Source organism: Colletotrichum fructicola (genome assembly GCF_000319635.2).
Source record: "Colletotrichum fructicola Nara gc5 chromosome Unknown KSG_Nara_v1_contig01, whole genome shotgun sequence".
Lineage (NCBI taxonomy): Eukaryota > Fungi > Ascomycota > Sordariomycetes > Glomerellales > Glomerellaceae > Colletotrichum > Colletotrichum fructicola.
The window spans coordinates 5187917-5212549 of record NW_027094051.1 but is presented as its reverse complement, the minus strand read 5'-3'; the positions used below and the strand labels follow the sequence as shown (position 1 = coordinate 5212549).

General features: G+C 56.6%; 7 protein-coding genes across 7 annotated transcripts; 4 read left to right on the top strand and 3 right to left on the bottom strand.

Moving 5' to 3' along the window:
- Positions 1-1151: 1151 nt before the first annotated feature.
- Positions 1152-3412, top strand: snf5 (SWI/SNF chromatin-remodeling complex subunit snf5; the record flags this gene model as incomplete). The annotated part of the gene is made up of 2 exons (XM_032034521.1): positions 1152-3020; positions 3077-3412. 2 exons carry the CDS (start codon positions 1152-1154, stop codon positions 3410-3412), a joined length of 2205 nt encoding a protein of 734 aa, XP_031886264.1.
- Positions 3413-4868: 1456 nt separating this feature from the next.
- CGGC5_v001463 (uncharacterized protein) lies at positions 4869-5766 on the top strand (the record flags this gene model as incomplete). The annotated part of the gene is made up of 3 exons (XM_032034520.1): positions 4869-5417; positions 5485-5707; positions 5759-5766. 3 exons carry the CDS (start codon positions 4869-4871, stop codon positions 5764-5766), a joined length of 780 nt encoding a protein of 259 aa, XP_031886265.1.
- Positions 5767-6014: 248 nt separating this feature from the next.
- On the bottom strand, positions 6015-6773 carry CGGC5_v001462 (uncharacterized protein; the record flags this gene model as incomplete). Its single annotated transcript, XM_066150836.1, has 4 exons — positions 6015-6018; positions 6093-6138; positions 6249-6482; positions 6548-6773. The coding sequence occupies 4 exons, from the start codon at positions 6771-6773 to the stop codon at positions 6015-6017; spliced, it is 510 nt and encodes a 169-aa protein (XP_066009926.1).
- A 989-nt stretch (positions 6774-7762) lies between these two features.
- CGGC5_v001461 (uncharacterized protein) lies at positions 7763-8343 on the bottom strand (the record flags this gene model as incomplete). Its single annotated transcript, XM_032034517.1, has 3 exons — positions 7763-8050; positions 8104-8235; positions 8293-8343. The coding sequence occupies 3 exons, from the start codon at positions 8341-8343 to the stop codon at positions 7763-7765; spliced, it is 471 nt and encodes a 156-aa protein (XP_031886322.1).
- Positions 8344-11254: 2911 nt separating this feature from the next.
- EAF1 (Chromatin modification-related protein EAF1) lies at positions 11255-16845 on the top strand (the record flags this gene model as incomplete). Its single annotated transcript, XM_066150835.1, has 4 exons — positions 11255-11316; positions 11395-11547; positions 11640-14886; positions 14944-16845. The coding sequence occupies 4 exons, from the start codon at positions 11255-11257 to the stop codon at positions 16843-16845; spliced, it is 5364 nt and encodes a 1787-aa protein (XP_066009927.1).
- Positions 16846-17649: 804 nt separating this feature from the next.
- NHX1 (Endosomal/prevacuolar sodium/hydrogen exchanger) lies at positions 17650-19870 on the bottom strand (the record flags this gene model as incomplete). Its single annotated transcript, XM_032034515.1, has 5 exons — positions 17650-18755; positions 18806-19465; positions 19527-19673; positions 19734-19763; positions 19825-19870. 5 exons carry the CDS (start codon positions 19868-19870, stop codon positions 17650-17652), a joined length of 1989 nt encoding a protein of 662 aa, XP_031886314.1.
- Positions 19871-22340: 2470 nt separating this feature from the next.
- sut1-1 (General alpha-glucoside permease) lies at positions 22341-24371 on the top strand (the record flags this gene model as incomplete). The annotated part of the gene is made up of 1 exon (XM_032034514.2): positions 22341-24371. The coding sequence occupies one exon, from the start codon at positions 22341-22343 to the stop codon at positions 24369-24371; it is 2031 nt and encodes a 676-aa protein (XP_031886317.2).
- Between the last annotated feature and the right edge of the window lie 262 nt (positions 24372-24633).

The window sequence follows — 24633 nt, the reverse complement described above, 5'->3', positions numbered from 1 at the left end:
ATCGTTGTTGACGGTTCACGCGGCAGCAGGAGAGAGATGGGAGCGTTTTTGTGCCGTGCTACCTGTGGTCGGGTGAAGCCTAAATTGTTCCTTGACAGTGAAGCAGGCACCTGAGGCAAGGTGAAGGTAACAAGAGCTCAGGTACCGGGTGCCCAGCCGCCTCCGAGGTGAAGGGTTCCAGGTGCATGACCCAAGGTGAGGTAGCTCCGGCTCAAGGTGTACTCGGTGAATGAAAGAACCTTTTCTCGGCTCAGCCCAACCAGAGCTGAAGCTGCCGATGCTCACAGCTCAGGGCAACCCGTCATCCCACCAACCTCAAACCGGCAAAAGCCCGGGCCGTACCGTAAGGCCACATGGGATCTCTCCAAGAGATGGGAGGGTTTCTACACGTCTGGCGCTGGCGACAGCGTATTATGTTCGTCCTGGTCAAGACGATCCTGGCCGGGACTCATCGATGTCGACCAGAAGGGCGGTGCTGCCTCATGTCTTCGTGACTACGAATGTGGTAGACTGTGACCATGGCAAAGCAGCTGTCGCAGCAACTGTTCTGGATGCTTCATGTAGTGCGCCACGCGCGAGGTTGCCTCGAGGCAGGTGTGGCGCCGACTCGAGGCGGTGCGGCCAAGTCCAGTGCCAGTCGAGGTCAGGACGCGCTCAGATCGTGAAAGACACGCTCAGCACCTTGTGCTTAGTGCGGCAGCGACCGAGGACGTGTAGGAGCGGCGATAGGTACCGTTCTGCTTAATTTGTATGGCAGAGTACATTAGCGTGACCAATGAATTTTCGAAGCAAGAGGCAACTGCAACTCCCGTCCCCTGAAAGCCTGGTACTGGTCTGCGCCGGCTAACAGAACCGGGTCACTCTGACCCATCTACGCAGGGAATGCCCAGCAAAAACACGTCCGAAAGACATTTGGTGCGTTAGCCACCTGGCACCAGCCTTCCCGCCCAACACCAACACGGAGCAGGAGGCTGCCGCAGACGTAGCAGAATCCACCTTGCACCTCTTGATCCGACTTTGGAGGCATCGCCAATTGGCATCTGCCACAACACGCGCACAAATCGACCTCGGGCCAGTCTGCGCGTTATCTACACCAGCTCGCGCCCGTCGCATTGCCGTTGCGATTCGGCACCCTGCACATTCCCTCCACAATGGCCGCCCAGCCATCCACGTCCACGCCCACCGGCGCTGGCGCGACAGCGTCATCATCAGCATCCACGTCCGCCAACAACAACCACGATGGCACTCCCCAGTCTGCCAGCGCGAAGGCCCTCCCGGTGCGGGACAAGGACTCTTTCAACAAGATGCAGGTCGAGCGCTACGTCGCGCGCGATTGGCAACACTCGATCGCCATGAAGGATGCGCAAGCCAAGTTCGAAAAGGACATGGAGCAGATGCGAGACAAGATCGACGACTACAGCATCCTGAAGAATCAGCGCATGTTTTTTCCCCCGAGCAAGCTGTACGGCGAAGGCTATCGCGGTTACGGAAATGGATACACCGACATCGATCCCCGTATGCGAGCGCCCTTTCCCGCTCAGGTCATCTACCCGAGCCAGAAACCGCGGCCCGGAAAGCGCCAGTCGCATCCGTTGAGGTGGAAGAAGAAGGATCTGAAGAAGCAGGCGGAAATGCATGAGGAGCTCGTGCCGATACGGATCGATGTGGATTGGGAGAAGATCAAGCTTCGCGACACCTTCACGTGGAACCTCCACGACAGGGTGATTCCCGCCGAGCTCTTCGCCCAGCACTTGGTGGAAGACATCGGTATCCCCTTGGACCAGGCAAACAAGCCGGTCCTTGACCAGGTCATTCATCAGATGCGCGACCAGCTCAATGATTTCTACCCCCTTGTCTTCTCCGAAGAGGACGCGCTTGATCCGGAATTGCCCTATTCCGCGTACAAGAACGACGAGATGAGGATATTAATCAAGCTCAACGTCACCGTCGGCCAGCACACTTTGGTCGATCAGTTCGAATGGGACATCAATAACCCCCTGAACTCGCCGGAGGATTTCGCCGCCACCATGGCGCGTGACTTGTCGTTGTCTGGCGAGTTCACCACCGCCATCGCCCACAGCATCCGTGAGCAGTGTCAACTCTTCACTCGCAGTCTGTACAGTGTAGGCCATCCCTTCGACGGCCGTCCGGTCGAAGATCCCGACCTCATCAACGCTTTCCTCCCCTCTCCTCTCACTTCCGTCTTCAGGCCCCAGCAACAAGCCAAAGACTACGCGCCATACTTGTACGAGCTCAGCGACGCCGACCTGGACCGGAACGAGGTCATCTTTTCTCGCGAGCAAAGGAGGCAGAAGCGCTCCATCAACCGCCGCGGCGGGCCTCAGCTGCCAGATCTCAAGGAAAGGCAGCGCACGATCAGGACGCTGCTGGTGTCATCAGTGCTCCCTGGAGCCGCCCCGAACATGGAGGAGACGACGCTGTACAAGCGCGTTGCCGGCGCGCCAACCACACGCAAGAGGCCAGGTGCCCGCGACGGCGAGATTTCCGATTCCGATTCAAGCGACGACTCCGGCCCAGACTCGCCGGGCGTCTCACAACTCGGAGGAGGCACGGCCAGGACAAGAGGCCTTCGCGGAGCTGCTAGCGCCGCTCAGCAACGCATCACGAACCTGGGTCGCTCTGAAACGCCCGAGGCGAGCGTTATTCATCACCATGAGACGCGCAGAAACCTCAACCGGTTCGGCGGCCGCGAGACTAGAGACGAGACTGAGGAGCCTTCTCAGCTCATTGTCACGCTCAAGGTCAGCAAAGACAAGCTGCGGAGACTTCTCCAGAACCCCAGAGCCAGAGTCACGCCGAGCGGTTCGCAGACCCCGTCAACGCCTGCGCACACACGCATCCCCAGTGTCGCGGCTCCCGCCAGCTCGATGCCCCCTCCGTCGACGCCGGCCTCCAACAGCCAAGCTCTGCCCGCGAAGCTTGGCACTCCTCTGCCTCAAGGTCAAATTGGCCGACAACCCGCACCACCACCAGTCGCTGGCCAGCCACCGCCACCTGCTGTAAGTAAATTCGCGTGATGAATGAAAGCATGGGAACAGTAGCTAACATGACCCAGCCTCCTCCGCCCGAGTGGCTCAAGGAATGCCTTCAGCAACTCAAGAACACGTATACGTACGACAACTTTGAAGGCATGATGAAGTACTCAGCAGTCAACCCCGCCACAGAAATGCCGGTGCCCGTTCCTGCGGGTTCACAGCCGCCAGAGGGCGTCAGGTGGATGTTCCTGCCAAGAATCCGCTGTCTGGATTGTCCCGGAAAGCTTTACACGCCTGGTCCAGAAATGACTGCCGGAAACTTTGAGGTGCATCTCAGGAACAAGCAACATCGTCAGAAGGTGGACGCCAGGGAGGGCAAGGACACTGCGCCTCCGGCCTCGACGGCCACATCCTAGAAGGCTGATGAGCTTATGCTGGGAAGCCCAGTGCCCGACACTCCTCGGTACGAAAGCCGCTCATCTCGTCGCGGGCCTTTCCAAGATGCCGCACCACAGAGCCTATCGCTCGTGGGAGGCGCATTGCGTCAGCTGAGCTTTCGAGGAAGCTATGCTGAAAGCGACGATGATAGATAGGGGAGGTTTACCGCTTCCCTTATTGTACAAGGTACCTCTCATTTTCGTTCCTGTTTTTTTATTTGTAGAAAAGACGCTATTACATAGGCATCGAGCCTTGACCGCCCCTACGGCTGGCAGAGGCATAAAAGGGACACTAGATCGTCATTTTCTCTATGGAGCTTAGGGTAAGGGAGTTCAGATCCTGCCAGTGTGGCAGCGAAACGGGCGGAGGAGTTTCAGCTTGGGTATTTGGATCAAGAGCAGCGAATTCAAGGGGGGAGTGCGAGCAAATGTAAACAAACTGACGATGAGCGCGCTATTGGGGATGTCAGCGCTGCTACGGTAGTAAGAATAATACTACAAAGATCCGATCGGCGTTTGGGTCATTCTGTGATTGAGGGTGTCTATGTTCCGATAGGAAACACCATGAAGCTGGCTATTTTCGATGCCTGGGCCCAGCAAGAACGAGACCAAGATCTCATCACACGGCCTGGTCGTCCACTTGTCGCTCAGTCTTTTTTATCCTTCTCCGCAGATCCTGTCGCCTGTAAGCCGCGGTGGCTGCTTCCGAATGTAACCCTCACGACGTGTCAAGACACCACGCGGCATCTGGAGGGAGCACTCTGTCCCGGTTCCTGAACAGGAAGGGGAATAAGCTTCCTTGGCACACGGTGGCATTGCCGTGGTTCATCCGGCGCGTCTAGCATGCCCAGGAAGCTTCAAAAGGGTCAAAGATGGAATCGCGACCCCTTCAACGTCGTCAGAGCCCGAATGCCCCTTAATCGGGATTGAGTTCGCCTTCGCCCAGCATGCCCTTGCCAGACGGCATGTCCTTATTCTCCTTGCGTGGCGGGGGTGGGCACGCTTTAAACTTCAAACAGCCTAAATTTCCCCCTCTTCCGCCCAAAACAAATTCCCCAAATCATCGCCCGAACCGATGATAAAGTGCATCGGAAGGTGCCGTCCGGACGAATGCGACGGCACACCCAGCAAGCGTCGAAGCCAGTCTTAAGAAGCTTCCTCCGCGGGCAAGCTCCTGGCTACTCGGTCCGTCCGAGGCGATGTTTATATTGCTCGTGATCCATCTTTTGCGTCTGGACTCCTATTTTCCTCTGGGGTTCGCAATGCACGCTACCGAATGTCGTGATCCCGAGTTCCCATATTGGATCTGCCTTGGACTTGATATAAAAAGAGTTCGTTCTCCTGTTGCGGGGTGGTGGTTCTCCAGTCCGACTCAGATCCTCAGCCCTACCAGTACAATTACACATTCCATTTCCCCCGTCGTGATTTGCCCAGCATGAAGGCCGCCGCTCTCTTCTCCCTCCTCCCCCTCGCCTCCGGCAAGATCCTATGGGACGGCCGCTTCAACGACCTCAACTCTTCAACCGACCTCAACAAGTGGTCTTGGGCGAACCAGGTCGGGCCGTACCAGTACTACATCCACGGCTCAGGCGACGTCACTAAATACGTCAACCTGTCGCCGGACTACAAGAACCCGGCCGACACGGCGTCCAAGCAGGGCGTCAAGATCACGCTCGATAGCACGGCGTACTGGAACGGGCAGAACATGCGCCGCACGGAGCTGATTCCGCAGACCAAGGCGGCCATCAACTCGGGCAAGGTGTGGTACCACTTCTCCATCATGCGCAAGGACACGAGCGCGCCGAGCATCTACCGCGAACACCAGATCGCCTTCTTCGAGAGCCACTTCACCGAGCTGAAGAGCGGGTGGATCAGCGGGGAGAGCGCGACGAGCAACGCGAACCTGCAGTTCATGGTGCAGCAGAAGAGCCTGTGGAAGGCGGAGTGGAAGGCCGGTGTGTGGCACAACGTGGCGTACGAGATTGTGAGTCTTCTTTGCTTGGGGAACTGTTGGTTGGGCTGGGATGCATGCTGATGTGATGATCTTGCAGAACTTCTCCAGTGGCAGCGTTGGCTTCTGGCACTCCGAGGGCAGCGCGCCCCTCACGCAGGTCGTAGCTCCGGTCTCTGCCTCGACGTCGTCGAACGGTGCGGACTGGCACTTGGGCGTTCTGGAACTGCCCCGTGATGGGTACCCGGACAGCAACGAGGACTTTTACTTCTCGGGCGTTTATGTCGAGGATACCGCCATCACGACCTCCGTCACTGGACCTGGTCAGTCTCCATGAAGTACAGTAAATACACGATGACTGACCTTGGATATAGCTGCCTAAGAAGTGTTGGTTGCGTGGCCGAGGAGGCGCCATGTATACGCGGTAAATGCAACACATCTGCTTGGGTAACGACATGTACATAGCTCTTCTTCACTGCACATATTGCAATTTGGAAATATCGAATCTTGATTCTCTGTCATCTAATCGAATGTCTCTAAGGCTGACGGCGCCCCTCTTCAGACATCATGATCGTCTGGTAACAGGTCTCTTGAGTTTCTCCCGACTGCAAGCTTCTTGAAAATGGTTGATCATCTGCAATCCATAGTGTCAGCTGATGAGTTAAACAAATCTTTTGGGCAACAAAGGCAGAATTGGAGACAACCTACGACGCTCTGTTCATTGAAAGAAAGATGCGCCTCTCGCTTTGAAAGCCTTGACAGTAGCAGTCTGTGTCTGGAGGTTGTTGCCGGACTCGTCCACTGAGGTCGAGGTGGGAGCTTTACAATTGCCAAGAGAGGTGTGCTGCATTCCAGGGATCGCACCAAGCGAGACATCCCAACCAGTAACACCAGCCCAGTACATGCAGTACGAGGTGCTGTCCTGGCAGAACTTATAACTGCAGTCCACTGTGACTGTGGGGGCAGGAGTGATGAGCATATTGTTGGCCTCAACCTTGCGCGGCAGGAGGTCTTGGGGGGCGGTGGCCGTAGGCATGGCGCAAGGACCGAGGTTGGTGACAGTCTCTCCTGGAATAGGGCCTCGAGAAGGGTCAAAACCTGGCAGGAAAGCTAAGTTAGTTTCCTAGTAGAGATAAGTGCTGAAGCATATCCATGAAGCTTACCTGTAACTCCAGCCCAGTAGGCGCACATGGAAGCTCCGTCCTGGCACCACTGGTGATCGCATTTGATAGAGGGAGTGGCAGGAGGCTGAACAGTGGTGGTGGCAGTGACAATGTCAACGACTGTCTCAACCGACTGCTGGATGCTGGGCCTTATCGCAGCAGCAGCAGTGATTGTGACTGTGACAGCCAAGACAGCAATTACAAAGATGCCTTTGAGGTTGCACATTGTTGCAGGTTGGAACGGACCTGTTGGAGTAAGAGTGATGTGATGAGGCTTGAACAAAGTCGTTAGTTTGGAAATAGGAAGGAAAGAAGAAGAGTTTATGATACCCTTGGTGAGCTGAGAAGAACAAGAAGAAGGGATATCGAAGGAAAGGAAAGAGAGGTGGAGGAAAAGAGAGAAACAAGAGAGTCAAAAGTGGAGGTTGATAACGGATTTCGCAAGTCTAGCAACGCGCTTGGAGGTACGTAAGGAGGGAAGGAGCAAGCGACATCGCAGGAAAGGAGACAAAGACAGGTTGCCTGATCTTTCTGACAAGAGCCTAGAGCCGAAGAAGGACATTTAAAGTCTTGAAGTTCAACTACCACACGACTCTTGCTTACAGGCTGAGGAAGGATCAAAGAGAGACTTGGGCAGTTGCGTTCATTTAAGTGGCTCAATCTGGGTCTAAAGTCCTGTATGTTCCACAATGCGGAAGGTTGTCTTACCCGTCATGCATCCTTCTTGCCATTGATGGACCGCAACACTGGAAGCAACTCCGGGTACTGGTCCGGGTACTGATTGCAAGGGCAAGACTGAGCATGAGGGATTCCAGGCTTGTTCCACTACATTCAGGCGAATGATGGATTGCTGCACGTACGCTTCGCAAAAGCGAGGGGCCGAACTTCAAGATCGCCTCGTGCAGACAAGCGGGCCAGATGCCACGTTTGCGGACGGCTGGGTGCTGCTGGAGCGGTACGAGGTTGTCAAGTGCGGCCCGAGAAGAAGCCGTCTGGGGGATTCGCAAGGGAACCTAATGACACCACTTCCCTCTTCGAGTTCCCCGAAGACGCCGCCGATACAATGAAATCAAAAGCCGAGAAATACGCCACTTCACCGGGACCAATCACCAAAAACGAAATCTCATAGTGTTGCTTGTAAGCAGGCCCGAGGCCGTGATCAATTTTGTATACACGATTAGGCGATGCCCGAGTTACAAAGAAACCGGAGAAAACCTAGACAGAAGCGAACTTCGAGGCGGCAGTGAAGTAAAGCGTAAAGGTGCAAGCGATGCTGAGAATCCACGAGAGACTGCGCACCGGGGCCCAATTGCGGTTGTCCTGCAGACGAATGTAGACGATGTTATACAAGATGCGGAAGCCGATGTAGCTGAAGCTGATGTTGTTAACAAAACGGGGATCCACACCGGCCACGTTGGCAGCGACCACGCCGGCCGCATAGAGGCCGAGAGTCTCGAAGCCGTTCGCAGCGGCGGCCTCGGCGCGGAAAATCCGGGCTTTGATCTGGAGCGACGGTCAGTCACGAACTCCCAAGACTCGGGCGGAGGGAGACGCACTATCTTGTTCAACTTCTCGTCAGCCGCGACGACGTCGTTGAGCTTACGCGGGTTGGCTACGTCGTAGAGCTTTCCCGAGGCCATGGAGGCGTAGGTGTGAGCGGCCATAATCGACGCTACTGCGGCTGGGACCTGTCTCCATCGTGAGCTTGGTGACGCGGATGAAGCCTCAGGTGAGGGGTAACTAACCGTGTACAGAGACAGGCCCTTTTGGGCAATATCTAAACCGAGGAACGACATTTTCAATAGGACCGCGGTATTACAGGTATCAATCGGTGTCAATTGGGAAAATGATGCAAAGTGTTGGTGGACCAGCTATATTGACAGAACGTATCCCTCACATATATGTACCAGCCAGATCATCAACTGGAAACTGCAAGATGACTTCTTTATCACATATAAATAACGGGACGGCGCAGCTGCGGACTCCGGCGGGAAAGGAGCAATGGGGTCGCCCGAGGCACACAGGTTGCCCCGAATTGGGAGCCGTCTTCGGCTGTGCAAGACGAATCCATCAGACTATCATTGACACTTTGGCGTGCAGATTCTATGTCAACCTAGCTGTCAACTCTGGGAGTTCATTGGCAGCACATGGCCCAGCCCCTGTACGAACCCACAAGGGCCAACTGCAACTGTGCCGGGAGGAATCGTGATGTCACACAAAACGGCATTTATACTCGTCCAGCCAATCCGAGAGGGCCGTGCATAACTCTCAGGATTTAAGCATTGTGTAAGGCACGACGGCCTCTCATTGGGCGACGGGTTCGCGACCAAGCCGTGCTGTCGTCGATGCGATTTCTTTTCTCCGGAGCTGTGACCCGTCAGGTACACCCACACATATCCAGCTGCCAGCTCACCTTTCAAAATATTCTGTCTTTGGTTTACTCGATTTTGTGTTCTGAAAGGTAGATTTTATGTCGCGTGTTGCAGCAGTTCCAAGTCTTGCTGACATTTGTTTAGACTTCCAGTGCTGGAAGAAAATGCGACGTCTTGGCAAACGCACAGCTGCGTCGAAACATCGGCTCGACTGGCTCGCTTTTTTCTCGGTTCCCCAGCTTCGATTTCCGGGTCCGTCGACAAGACCATTCAGCACAAATCACCACAACCCAGCACCAACGACTTGACCAAGAGAGACTGCGCAAGATGACGATCAGCCCGGCTCACGGGCCTTCGGGACAAAAATCCCCCAGAGGCTAGCTGACAGCTTCGACATGATGGTGAGGATTTTAGGACCGCGCTGGAGCACGAGCTCCGGCCAATGAGCGTCGAGCACTCGACCCTGGCCGCCGCCCTGCACCTCTCACTGCTCAGGCTCGCTCTCTCACACCCGATCACCCATGGGGCCCCGGCGCAAAAACCAGTGAAAAAATCTCGAAAAGCCGGCTGCAGGTTGGGATAAGTCATGGTCTGCCCGTGTGTGGCCAACGGTCTGATCTCGCACATCGACGCCCCCCTTCCGAGATCCCAACCGAAAACTCTTCTGGAACTGACGACTTTTCCGCTGAAGGCTCCAGCTCTTCCGAGTGTTGGCGGCGCGGAACTGACTCGACGGTCGCGAGATTTTGGGCTGCACCTGCTCCTACTGCTATTTAGACGGAGCGAAAGAGACGTTGAAGAATAGCTGGCCGACAGTTTGCGAGTCGAGCCTCCTTTGTGCTCAAAGGCACCCGACTCATGCCCATTCATCATTTCACCCTCGCCTCCGGGCTGGGTGTCTATGACGGTTGCTTCAGCGGACTTCAAGGGCGCAGGCAGGCGAATCAAGCGATTTCAGCTCTGTTGCAATTCGTCTCATCACAAGCACACCCACACCCACACACCAACAGCCATACCGGGGTTCTGGCTCCTCGAGTGAGGATGCTATTAACTGCCTTGCCCTGGGCGTCGTTGGCGTGTTCCATTATGCGTTCGTTTGCCACGGTCGCTCCCTGCCCGTTTGTCATCGCATAATGGTCAAGCGACCAGCCGGACGACTCCCATGCAGAAGCCATGTTTGTCATCGGGCCGTCGTGGAGGGGGAGCGCAAACTTGCATGACCATCGGAATCTGAAGCCTGCTCTGAGGCTGGAGGGGAGAAAACCAACCTGAGGAGTGAAGGTTTTTATTAGTCCTGCCAATTGCAGGCGTGGCGCATGATTGTGAGGCTGCCGCCTTGAAGAAACGTCCACAGCATGGTCGGGCAGGCTTTGGTCCAAGAACCAGGAGTACGGCCAAGAGGAAATCAAGTGAGATCCAGATTTTCACACAAACATGGAACTGCAAAATCCCATGCAGGAAGCGACGGCCGCTTGCACCTGAGGAATGTGAATGGGGCCAGGGATGCTAATGAGATTGGATGCCAGGCCACACAGGAATTGGGTTGGTCTAGACGAATGCAGCACTTGCAGACGCGAACCCTGAATCAAGCAGACAACCTCCATCATGACTGGTAGATACTTCACAGGGTCGTTTGGAGGCGCCTGTCTACTAATCTAAGACATGTACCGATACCTGCCTTGACGGCAGAGAAGGGGAAAAAAAAGAGGGAAAGGGCAAAAGAAGAAGAAAAGGAACGAGCGTGCGTCGACGCTGCACTTGGACTGAGCGCGCTGGAGAAAGCCCAGAGGCACTGATGGAACGCCTCCAGTATTCCCCCGGGGGTGGTTCACTTTTCCTCTCTCAACAGTCTTCGTGCGCGCCAAAAGCCTGGAGGGTCCGGTCCAGGCGTCCCCATTGGAGAGGCTTATCGCATAAGAGATTAGGACCTGGCACTGTGCCGCTTCTCCTTTTGGCCCCGGTCGTCCATCTCGCCATCACCGGGATCTGCACGCGTTGATGGTAAGCGCAAACCGGCGCGCACAGTGTCTTCTCCGCTTCCCCATGGTAGCGATAACATTTTTTTCCTTGGTCCATCAATCTCTCTCCCGCCCAATCTAGCACCGCCAGCCCGGCCTGTGACTTCCAGAATCACCTACTCGTTCAGCGCCTGTAGACCGACAAAATTCTGGTCGAGCCTCCACGCCTCCACGACGAACTTCAATCGCGATCAATTGTCACGACCCGCCACCACCACTTTCATCACCTGCGATCGCTGATTCCATCTCTGCGAATCCCAAAAATTATCGTCGACATTCCGTTTTTGCCCAAAACGGATGTCGCGGCAGCTCATGACATGACTGAGGTCGGGCCTGCCGACCGCTCCAGGCTTTTGCGATCTAAACGCGATGAATTTAAGTCAGTAAATATTCCAGTCGATAGAGCTCGCTCTTCCGATTCCAGCGATACCAAATTCGAGGTGCTGACAATTTTTAGTTCAATTGTAACGTCGAGAAAGCGGAAGCTTCGCCAGCTCTTTGCTGTCGCGACCGATGGCGATGCACTCCCGACAAACGCTTTTGCAAAGCCAGACGCGCCGCCCTTCACAACAGCCGAAAATCAGTTCTTGCAAAGCAGCGATATTTCCCAGTACGTGCAACCTACCCTGCCGCGCTTTTTTGAATTAATTTGGTCGCGTTTTGCCCTGTTCGCCATTAAACCGTCGCTAACACGACTTACAGAGGACGGAAGCTGAATGAGCTGGCTATTCCCCAACGACCTCAACTACGCTACGATGTCTTGAAAAACTCCCTCAACACATCTGGCCTCTTCGCACCAGATGCCGAGCCTACTCCTCCACCGAAGCAAGCTGCTGTCGCCGAACCGCAAGCGAAACCCATCCCCGCGCCGTCGCAACAGCAGCCTCCGGCTGCGCCCACCGAATCGAATGGCGTTCCCCCGTCCATTCGACCACCAACCGGCCTTGCTGCTCTGCCACCAAAGCCTCCGACTCCCGTCTCAGCGATCCCAACCCCAAATCGACACGAAGCTGTAAAGCCGCCTGTTGCCGCCGCCCCGACACCTCCGCCAGCCCCGCCGGCTGTTGTATCCAAGGACCCTTCCCATGCGTCGCGTCAGGATGCTAGTGATCCGGTGGATGGCGACAACTCGGAGAAGGCCGCCCCGTCGCCTGCACGGGACGAGCCGAAGTCCACGTCGAAGGAGGTCGAGTCTGCGTCGCCTGTTGACGCGCCCAAAACGTCTACCGGTTTACCAGTTCCTCAGTCTCCAGCACCACAACCGCCCGCCCAGCAGGAACCCAAGAAGACGGAGGATACGGTTCCCCCGGCTGTTAGGCTGCCGCCGGACACCGCGCGGGCTGCGGATGCTCTCTCGTCACCGGGGTCGACAACCCAGACAGCAGCCACCCCGGCAGTTCATGATGCTTCGACGGATACCAGCCCTGACAACGAAGGTCCCCATTATGTCGAGCGTACGGAGCCCAGGGACGAGGCAGAGACGGAGGACAAGGTTGAAGAGGAACCGAAGACGGCAGAGACGTCACCTCTGGCAGATGCGGATCGAATTCCTGATGGGCCGGAGGCCCAGCTTTTGCAGGAATCCATGGCAATGGACACCACTCCTTCGGCACCAGTAGTTAAAACTCCGAAAAAGGCACCTACGCCCCCACCTGCGTCCACCCCTGTGGCACCAGAACCTGAGGTGAAGGCTCCTGAACCAGTGGCTGAGAAGCCGTCAGCACCTGAGACCGTTGAGGATGCTCCCGCCACAACGGTCGAACCGATCACGGGACCGGCAGCCAAAGAGGTTCCGGATAGTCAAGAACAATCTTCGAGTGACGACCAGATGGATGTGGATGAGCCAGCTTCTAACCCTGAGGATAAGGTTTCTGTGTCAGATGGACAAGAAGGTCGCCCCGAGCCCACACCGGCAAAATCTGCAACCCCGCAACCACAAAACCTCGCCAATGTCTCGCAAGATCCTGAACGTGCTGTCACACGAACGGCGTCCGGCGCTATGCGGCAGAAGTCGGTATCAGAGATCTTGGGAGAATCGCGGCCGGAACCTGTCGACACTGCCGGCACCGATAATGTACCACCTAGCCAGCTTACTCCGGTTACGCTTGCTCCGCAATCACCAACTGTCAGATCAAAGACATTCGCCAGCAAGAAGAAGGACAAGACCAAGAACGCGCCCTCAGCGGTCGTCTTCGGAAAGACAACAAAACGCTCTGCCGACAAGTCTGTGGTGCCCGCACAGCAAAAGCAGAGTTTCCTGCCAACGGACGATTACTTTACGCCACTCTTCGTGCAGGGCTTCACTCAAACTAGCAAGTGGATGAAACCGATCGAAGTTATTCTTAATCAGTCTCACAAGACGGTGTCGACTCCCGATGCTTACGTGGCCATTCAAGACAACCAGGCATGCCGTGTGCTGCGGCGGGTCTATCATCTTCAACAGCACGACAAGTGGTCTCTGCGTCAACCAAAGCGGTGTGCTGAGCCGGTACGCCCCGAGTCTCATTGGGACGTCTTGCTTCAAGAGATGAAGTGGATGAGGACAGATTTCCGAGAGGAGCGCAAGTGGAAGATGGCGGTCGCGCGCAACCTGGCGCAGGCGTGCGCTGAGTGGGTTACATCCAGTGCAGAAGAACGCAAGGAGCTCCAGATTCCTGCCTACATTCCCCCCAAGCCACAATCGGCTGAGGCGGAGACAGACATGTCAATGGCAGACACCTCCATGGACGCGGTCGACGCTCAGCCCACCCCCGAGCTGATACCGTCCGGCGACTCGGATTCTCCTGAGCACGTGGATGAGTTGCGCGAGGAGGTCCTGGAGACTGTTGCACCGTCGGCGATTTTCGCACTCGAAGAAGATGATGTCGTGTTTGAGCTGCGAAACTCGCCAACGGCAGACCAACTGCTGCAGGAGCTGCCCATGTACGGTGCACCGCTCAAGGTCCCTTCGTTCGATTTCACCGGCCCCGAGTTTGACCCGGATGCTCACTGGCGCCGGCCCGCACTTCCTCTGAGCAAGTATGTTGAGGGTGAAATGAAGCTTTCGACGGACGGACCTCCGAGAAAGCGTAGCCGCTTCCAGTACGAAGAAGAGGAGGATGACGACGACGAGAAGGTCGTGTTTGGATCTCAGCCTGCCAAGAGGATGAAGCTGCCGCCGCAAAACACGGACGTGGCCCTTTTCAACCCCGATATGAAGCCGATTAGAGACCGTCTTCACGCCGGCCACCAGTTCCGCCCTCCTGCGGAATATCAGATGCCGATGCAAAACTTCTACGAGAGCCGCAGCCCTTCACAATGGACTCTTTCCGAAGATGACGAGTTACGTGGACTTGTTCGCGAGTATTCGTACAACTGGTCGCTCATCTCCAGCTTGCTCACGACGAGATCTGTGTTCGCCTCTGGTGCCGAGCGTCGAACGCCATGGGAGTGCTTCGAGCGCTGGATCAATCTGGAGGGCCTACCAACGGACATGCAAAAGACGCAGTACTTCAAAGCATACCAGAACAGGATCGACGCTGCAAACCGGGTGATCATGCAACAGAACCAGCTTGCGGCGCAGCAGCAGCAGCAGCAGCAGCAGCAGCAACAACAACAGCAGCAGCAGCAGCAGCCGCAATCACAACAACAACCAGCTGGCGCAACCACACCGGCGACACCGATTGCTAGGCGTAGACCGTCCACACCGCTTAGAGTGGAGCGAAGGCGCAACCAGAAGCACTTGACGCTCATTGACGCAATGAGAAAGTTGGCCAAGAAGCGGGAGACGGCGGCTCAGAAGCAGCAGCATGCTTCTCAGATGGCAGCCATGCGCAAAGCCAATGAGTCGGCCCAACCGCGAGGACCAGTCAAGACGCCGAGGGACTACAGCTTGATGAGGTGGGAGCGTGACCAACAACTCGCTGAGAAGGTGGCCCAGTTCCACCAGCGACAAGAAACTCAGCGAAGGGTACGTCCTGTGCGAAATCCCGAGGGTATCGTACCTACTAACACAGATTCTCCCCAGATGGCCTTACAAGCACAACGTGCCCAGCAAGGCCAAGCTGCTGCCCAGATGGCGACCACTCCCGGCGCTGCCCAGATGCAGGCGAACGGTGCGGCGGCCGCAGCTGTGGCCGCCGCTGCCCAGGTCAATGGTAACTTGGCTCGCCCTAACATGCCGAACCAGCTTGCCGTCCCAGGTCAGGGCCGTGGCCGCATGCCGATGCAGGCTCCGACAGCCAACATGGGTGGCGCACCTGCTCAGATGGGCGGTCTCGTGCCGCCGATGCAGATGAACGGAGTGCCACAGGCGCAGATCCAAGCTGCGATGCAGGCCCAGCAACAGCACAGGATGCCAATGCCAAATCCCCAGCCGGAAGTTAATGTCAACCTGCTGCTTCAAGCCCGTCGCATCTCGGACCAGCAGCGTCAAGCCGTCGCCCACATGCAGCAGGCGCAGCAGCAACAAGTCCAACAGCCTCATCAACAACAGCAGCAGCAGGCGCAACAGCAGCAAGGTCAGCAAGCGCAACAGGGTCAACAGCAGATGCACCAGGGCACGCCGGCTTCGCAGTCTCACTCCCCGCCGAACATGCGCCCTGCTACCGTCAATGGCGTTAATGGTACCAATGGCGTCAACGGTGTCCCTCAGCAGCATCTCCTTGCGAACGCTCAAGCAATAATGGCCTCCTTCAACGCCGCTAATGGCGGCGGAATGTCCACGCCTCCCGCAGGTGGTCTCCACATGCCCAATGGTACTTCTGGCTCGCCTCGCCCGCAGATGCCGCCCAATATCCAATTGCAGCTCAACGCGATCCAGGCCCAGTTTCAAGCAAAGAATCCCAACTTGACGGAACAGGAGGCGCGCCAAGCAGCTACGGATCACCTCACGCGGTTGATGATTGCCCAGCGAACGACAATGTCGCAGAGCGCTATGAACGCTGCCGCCGGTGGTGGAGGCGCTTCTTCCCCTGGTATGGCTAACGGCATAGCAGCCTCAACAAGCCCGCACCAGTATGCTGCACTTCTCAGACAGCAGCAACAGCAACAACAAGCGGCGCAGGCTGCTGCAAATGCCGGCCAGCCCAATGGTCAGCAGAACGGTCAGCATCAGCAGGCACACCAGCACCATGGCCAGCAACAACAGGCGCAACACCACCCTCAACAGCAACAACATGCTCAGCAACAAGCACACCTCCAACAGCAGCAACACGCCCAGCATCACCAGCAGCATGCTCAGCAACAACATCATGCTCAACAGCAACATCAGGCTCATTCCCGCGCTACATCTCAGTCTCATTCCACACCTCAACCTCAGCCTACACCACGACCTCAATCCACACCACAATCTCAACCTACGCCAACACCTCGACCTCAGTCAACTCCTCGGCCGCATTCAACTCCTCAACCCTCTAACCAGCCTCAGCCACAACAACAGCAGACGCCGCATCAACAACACACGGCTCAGCAGCTGCAACAAGCTCAGCAGGCACAACGTGCGCAGCAAGCTCAGCAAGCCCAACAGCGTGCCCAGGCCCAGGCACAACAGGCACAACAAGCTCAGCAGGCGCAGCAGAACCAGCCAAGCAAGCAACCGTCGCAGCCTCCGCCGACTCCGCAGACCCCGCAAGCTCAGCAGGTGAAGCCGCCTCAGGCGTCTCAGCAGGCCCAGCAGGCTCAGCAGCCGCCGCAACAGACGCAGCAACCGGTTCAGCAGCAAGCCCAGCAGCCAGCTCAACAACAAGTTCAAAAGTCTGCTCAGCCGCCAGCTCAGTCACCTGCTCAGCAGCAGGCAACGAAGCAGGCGACCCCGCAAGCAACACAGCAGGCCACTCCGCAGGCAACACAGCAGGCGACCCCTCAACCAACTCAGCCCGAGCGCCAAGCAAGCGGAAGTGCTACACCGTCTGCTGCGCCATCAACATAGGCCGAGGTAGCGAAGACGAGGCATCTTATTAAACGCGATGATATCATCACACATAACTCACACAAATCGTAAATGTCTTCAGGGGGCAGAGATGAGTGCCCGGACATTTGCGATAGGGGACGGTACACAATAACGGGTGCCGCGGGAAGCGCGGATTGCATGTCCCTTGGGGGAGAAACAAGGGCATCTTCGCAGTGTCGTCGCGCCGTCCGCCTCCCAGTCGCCCTAGCCTGCACTCTGATGCGGCTAGACGACACAGAAAGGAAAGGCCGGCGGCGCGAGCAGACGTCGTGTACATAGATAAAAGGAGTATTGCGAAATTCTTACTGGCAGCGGAGGCGAAAGAATCCACAAGGTTGTATATAACCTCTTGTAATGCGAAGACGAGACGGGAGGGCAGCAGTGCTTCTTAGACAGGCTGCCTGATGAGGAAAGACGAAATGAAAAAAAGAAGAAAGCCACTCCTACATATCTGTCACTACCATCGTATGTGAACGTGTGCTATTGTGTGGGCTTGCTCATCTAATCTCGCACCGGACACCCAAATTACGTTAAAACTTTTGCATGTCACAAAATGAATCGGATAGCATTAGGAAACGACATTTCTTCATGGGTACTATGATACGGAAACCCAGGCCTCATGCGAGACCTCGCTCTATAGTTACGCCTAACGCCACATGATGCCCACTCTCCCAGTGCCGCTGGAAGTGCAACAAACCCGTCTCCGAAGAGATGAAAGCAAACAAAACCCCTGAAATGACGTTTACACAGATTGAAACGAGAACCGCTGCACGCGAGCCACATCTAAGCAGGCCCAGACCCGTTCCCGCGATGATTGTTGTTGTTGCCGCCGTCGAGCAACAGCTTGGGCTTGATAAAGTCCTCGTCCAGCTGCCGGAACAGACCCGCAGGATCCTCGGCGCTGAACAGCTGCCTGATGGCTGATGTCGCAGAGACGTGATGCGCTGCAGGCGAGGGCTCGGCTTGCAGGATGGCGGATGAAGTTGCCGAGTTCGATGCGCCGGGGGTGAGCATCGACGGGCTCGTCCTCCGGGGTTCGCGACGGGCAGGAGGCGGGAGATCCGACGTGTCAATGTCGCTTCCCAGATCAGAGTCTGTCGTGTTACCGCTGCGGTTCAGCAGGTCGCCCCGCTCCGCCTCAGAGTTCTTGCGGCTGAGGCTTGTGCCTCGCTTGATGGGGTTCGGCGAGTGGTGGCCGGAAACGTAGCTACCGCGTTCCGAGCCAGCGCCCGGACGAGTGCCGTTGCGTGAGGCGATGTTGTCTAGCGACATGCTGCCATTCCGTCGCCCGGGGGTGAAGCCGATGCCGCCGGAGCGCTTGTAGTAGTTACCTCCGAACGACTCAATGTCGAACTCGTCATCGCTGTCAATCTCGTCGACGACGCCCGTGCGGATACCGAGGATTTCCAACATGCGCGCCGTCGTACCGCCAAAGATGATGACAGTGAGCACGACGACAACGAGGACGGTGGCTTTGAGCGCGTAGGAGTTCTCGCCCGTGAGCAGCGCTGCTAGAGCCACTCCGACAGCTCCGCGAAGACCGGCCCAGAACAGCATGGCCTGGTAGTTGTACGGAAGTTCGTCGCTGACATCTCCACCCCTGCGTTGAGCCCTGTAACGGATGACCCAGTTGATGGCACGGGACAGCGGGAACACGGCGACCCATCGTGCAGCGCAGACTGCTGCGACGGTGATGATGATGAGCAGAGGTCGAAACTGCAGCGCATTATCTGTGAACAGGGCAAGGCCGAGGTAGATGAAGATAAAGTTCTCTGACAGCTGTGCCAGGATCTGGAAAATGAACTTGGTGGTGAGCTGCGTCCGCCTTGACATGTTGAAGTAGGCGTAATGCTTCAGCGTGATACCGCAAAACAGCAAAGACACGATACCTACAGAGGGTCAGCGCCAAAAACAGAATACAGTCGTCGGGTCAACTTACCAGACATGTGGATGCCGTGAGAGAAGAAGTACGTGGCGTAGGCAATCAGCACAACCAAACAGCTCTCGGTCTTCGGGTAGCGGCGGATGTAGGTAAGCTTCAGAAGCAGTGCCGTCATGACACCGACGAGAACGCCGATTAACATGCTGCCGAAGAAGACAATCAAGAAGATGCCGATACCCTCGAAGAAGCTTAACAAGCCCAGCTTAGAAGCGTCGCCCTTTTTGTACTTTTGCGCCGTCTCGAAGATGACAATGGCAATAGCGTCATTCAAGATTGATTCGCCGAAAATGATGGTATAGAGCTTCGGATCGACCTTGTACGAGTTGAAGATGGCCAAGATAGTCACAGGGTCAGTGGCTGAAAGGGTAGCTCCCACAGAGATAGCGTCAACAAACGACATGCTGATGGACTCGACTCCGGTGAGCGCGTAGAGCCACAGTATGAGACCAATGACCACCGCCGACAGGAACGTTCCGGCGAAAGCGAATGTCAAGATCGTGCCCATGTTTCGGAAGAAGTTGGCTTGGTGTAGTTCGTATCCCGACGCCAGGATAATTGGAGGCAGTAAGAGGTTGAAAAAGATTTGGTAGTCGAAGCTGATGAGGTTTCGAATCGAGTCGCCAGAGGTCACGAGTAGGAGAAGTCCGACAGTCATACCTAGACGCTAGGGTTAGATCATCTCGGGATATAGTCTGCACATGGAAAGAAGACGACGAACCGGCGAAGATAGAAATGACGGTTTCGTGGACCGCTTCAATCTTCCTCTCTTGGAGAAAGTAGCTTGTAAGGAACGCAATGATGAGCAGCATGATGGAAATGAACAGCGCCCATGCGGCGAAGATTTCCTTCTGAGAGCCATCGGAACCTGGAGTATACAGTCAGTCGCAGTCGGCAGGGCGGGAGATGGGTAGCTTGGGCATCGTACTTTCGGGATCGCCTTCTTCGGCCGCACGTTCTGAGGATCGTCAGTTTGCGCGTTCTCTCTTGAGGCGGATGGCTGTGCCATGACAACGTACGGACGATGCGCAGGGCCGTCCCTGCGAGATCGGAGGCGGAAAACATGTTGAAGTAAAGGTTCGGTGCGGTAATTGCGGCGCTCACGGGTTGGTGACAGAGTAAGATCCAGAATCAAGAGGGAAGCAGGCTGACCGGCGGGTCGCACATGAGCTCCGAGGATTGCGGATGGCGATCATGAACAAGCCAGCTCGACAGGCGTCGCAGGTGTCGAGGGATCGTCCGCCGCGGAGTCGTGTGAGGCGGCGACGAGAGGGCGCAATGTATCGATTTCGCCAGGCCTCAAAGTCGAGATGGCATTCGCAAAGGTGTCCACTCGAGATGCAGGCGCAGGTAAGGTCGGTAGGTGCAGCAATGCAATAATTAGCAAGACAGACGGACGGGAGCCAGCCACTTCTCGGAGGCTGCAACAATGCACCGCGGTGGCTCTGTACCCGTCTGCTGATTGGTCGTGGATGTTTGACGTTGCGTAGTCGCGGCGGGGTGGTAGAGCTACAATTGGGGGCGGGCAGGTGTCAGTGCCTTTTGGACGGAACAGCGGCCGCCAAGCGTCGATCTTGAAGTACCGGTACTGGAGGCCCAGTGTTTGAGCTTCGAACGTCCCAGATTTGGTTAGCCCGTTCGTCTGGACGCAAGGGACTCCTGATAAGTCGATAGGCTCGCTTAGGTGGTGGCCATGCGTGAATAGGCTTCGCTTATTGCATCTCCCGCAGATGATTTCATAATGACATGGCACGTGTCTTCCCCATGCCCACACTCACTCCCCAACGGGTCTAGATCGCGGGCAACTCTGGGGCGGGCGGGTGCAGCTGCGACAAGACGCTAGGAACCAAGCACCAAGCAGCAAGAGGTACCCATTCTTTTCCCCAGCGCAGCGGTCGGGAGCCTGGAAACCTGGAGAAGACGACCAGTTCGCTGAGGGTGTCGAGGTCGGCACACACTGCGGTAAGACATCTGACACCTGGGGATAGCGGTTGGGAGAGCGGAAGAGTTGTTGGGCAGCCTGGAGTGACACTTGATCAGATCCTCGTGAGGATTCTCTCAGTGTGAGTACGAATAGCCGGGCGGATGGCACCGTCAGCCGGGGGGTTGCTGCTGTTCCACCACACGAAAGCGACTCTGGCTGAAGCCGAGGTGAGATTGTGGCCTGCCCTACCGTACCTTGCTTGAAGATGTTTATTTCGCAGCGCCCACCCGAACGAGGAAGGCCATGCTGACACACGGGGCCGCGCTGACTTGATGATTGTACGTAAATCCGGGGGCCATGAATAGCATCTGTTTGTCACGGCCCGTAAGAGGAGACATGTTGCGCAGACTGCGAGAGACAATGTGGTACGCGTTTTGGAGTCTGATGTGGCAGACGGCGGTGACAACGGGGGCGGAAGAAGGGAGCTACAGCCATGACGTACTGTTTTGCGGGGGTACCCTGGGCATGATGCCCCGGCAGCAGGCAAGCAAGGTGTCTCTCACTCGCTGTGCGATGCCATCGTGACCAGCTCCCGCTCGTCCCCCAGCTTCAAAGCCCCTCTCTCTCGGAACACCCGCCTTGTTCTGCCACCCAGTGGAAGCTTCCATCGGTCCCGCCACGGAGTTGCGCCGTGACTACCTCCCGGCTCCAGCAAATAAATACAAAGACCCTTCCCACTCTCGACCTCAGCTCAGTCAGGGTCGCGTGTCTCGAAACAGCCCACCAACGACCGATCCAACCGACTAGCTGCGCTCGCATCGCCAACACGTGTGTATCCAGCCGGCCTAACCAGCAAAGACACAGTCGCGATCCACGAAGGCGGACGGCTCAAGACCCCCCATCAGCCCGGCCCAACAGCTGCACGACGGTTCTCCCTCGGCTTTGCACCACTCAGCTGCACGTCGCACGCAGCACGCTTCCACCCCTTACATCGAATTCCGCCAGTGCCAGTCGAACCCGACGCCGGTTCTGGCTGCCGCTCTCCCGCATCCGCTTCTGTCAAGCCTCCAGCTTTTACCCAGCCGGTTCCCCCTGTGGCAGACACTCTGGCGCAACCCTGGCACACCATCTCGATCCGCGGTACCGCCTCTAATTCGCCCGTGCCAGGCTCAACCGCATATCCTGGGCTCGAATCAGGAACCGGCCTACATTTTTAGTTGGTCATTCCGCCAGGGCGCAGTTTGCATCCAGCGAATGACGCAGCCCTCTGCTGCCAGAACTGTCATCGTCAGAAATCGACTCACTCCCGTCCGTACCTGCCAGCCAGCCCGAGGGGTCTCGTGGCATCCTCCTACTTGACCGCGTGACGGCACAACGTCTTTCTGCCTGACTTGGCCACGTCGGTTCCCTTTCCCACTCTCGCGAACCATTGAACCCGCTGTTTAAATACTCTTTCACGGGCTATCATTGACTAACGCAGTCAACGAACCCACCGACCTGTCTCTGGCATTCGAAACGAACCCCTCGAGTTGACACAAACCGACCTTCGATGCCCCGCTAGTGGGCCTGGTCCGAACTGAATAGCTTCACTCCGATATCTGTCAGCCCAACATGACTTCCAACAAAGCTCAATCCCCTAGAAGGGGGCGACCTTTGCCCAACATTGATCAGAGCAACCCTCCGTCCAAGACGAACAGCACTCAGACTCGCACGTTGTCCGGCAGCACCGCTCGGAACGGCTCGACTGTGCGTGACAAGGGAATCGCCAGCGAACGATCTCCGCTTCTGTCTCCCAGCAGCGACGACGATGGTTTCACCGACGGTAACACGGTCATGGGGGAGCAGGACGACTTGCAGCAGACAAAGAGCGTGTGGTACCTTATCCTCCTGACCATCAGCATCGGCGGTCTGCAGATCGCATGGTCCGTCGAGCTGTCTAATGGATCACCTTATTTGCTCTCTCTTGGCCTCAGCAAGTCGTTGATGGCCTTGGTTTGGATTGCAGGTCCGCTTACCGGTACGTTGGTTCAGCCCTATGTCGGCATGCTGAGCGACAACTGCCGTCTGCCGTGGGGAAAGCGGAAACCATTTATGGTCGGCGGGGCCATCGCAACCATGGTGTCGCTGATGTTCTTGGCTTGGACGAGGGAAATTGTCGGCGGCTTCTTGGGGATTTTTGGAGCCGATCCGGAGTCCCAGGGAGTCAAGACCGCCATTATTTGCGTCGCCGTGGTCGGCATCTATGTACTCGATTTCGCCATCAACACCGTGCAGGCCGCCATTCGAGCCTTCATCGTGGACTGCGCACCTGCTCACCAACAGGAGGCGGCCAATGCCATGGCAAGTCGCATTACCGGTTTCGGCAACATTGTCGGATATATCGCGGGCTACATCGATTTGCCGAAATACGTCTGGTTTTTGGGTGACACCCAGTTCAAGGTGCTCTGCGCCATCGCCAGCATCGCCTTGGCGTCGACCATCCTAGTAAGCACAACATTGATCCACGAACGGGACCCCCGACTCGAGGGCCCGCCGGCGCAGAGCAAGGCTGGCGTCCTTCCATTCTTTGGGAAGATCTTTACCTCCATCAAGCGTCTGCCGCCTCAGGTTATGAGAGTCTGCCAGGTTCAATTCTGCGCTTGGGTTGGCTTCTTCCCCTTGCTATTCTATACCTCTTCGTACATTGGCGAGATCTACGTTGAGCCCTTCCTCGAGAAGAACCCGCACATGGCTCCGGAAGAGCTCGACAAGCTGTACAAGCAGGCAACGAGAGTCGGAACGTTTGCTCTCCTCATCAACTCTATTGTCAGCTTGGCCACAAACGTCTTCCTGCCCTTCTTCATCGCTCCTACCTATGACAGCCACCCCGTCCTCTGTGACGTGCCGGGGGAGACGGATGCTGCTCCGAAGGACTTCGACAGCGAGAAGCCATCTTTCCTAGATCGTCTCCAGATTCCAGGCTTCACGCTCAAGAGAGCTTGGTTCATGTCGCTGTGGCTCTTCGCAGGTGCCATGTTCTGCACCGTCATCGTGCGCACAGTCGAAGCAGCTACAGCATTGATCGGCCTAGTCGGCATTACTTGGGCCATGACTTTGTGGGCTCCGTGGGCCATTATCAGCGCAGAGATCAGCCGCCGAGACGCGGTGCTGCGTGCCAGACAACGACACTTGAGACCAAGCTGGCGCTCAGATGGCCCGGCTTCCCCGTCCCTCAACTCCATCGCCGACTCTGACGGATCTGTTCTCAGCGAGGGCGAGGAGACGGACCAGGCGGGCGTCATCCTAGGTATCCACAACATGGCCATCGCCGCGCCGCAGATCATCGCCACCGTCGGCTCCAGCATCATCTTCAAGATCTGGCAGAAGCCCCGCGGCACTCCCGGCGACCACTCCATGGCCATCGTTCTGGCCCTGGGTGGTATCGCCGTGCTTGTCTCGTCCTTTTTTGTGGCAGCTATCAAGGAAAGCTCATCCTTGCCCGCGGATGCCATGGTCGCTGCAGAGGAGGGCGATTCCAACGGTGGAGGCAGTCGCCCAGGAACGGGCCATGTCCGCAACAAGAGCTACGAGCAGCTCCCGCGCGTCAGCATCAAGCGCGCGACACTCACGAGAAACAAGAGTTTTGGTGGTGCCGAGTACTAAATTACTCGGCTCAATTTCACTCGTTAGGCGTTGGGACTGGAGGGGTCACAGGCGGGTGGCATCCCAGATTGGTTTGGAACATTGGAAACATGCAAGGAGTTTTGGGTATACCTACAATGAATGACGGTGGGAAGGGCTCCGCCAATCTTTTCTTTTTTCAGTGACAGCGCGAGGCCTTGGAGCAACTGGGAAAATTGAAGGCAGGATTCCTTGTTTTTACCCCATCAGACAACTTAGAATGGTGTAAGGGGAGTCATGAGAT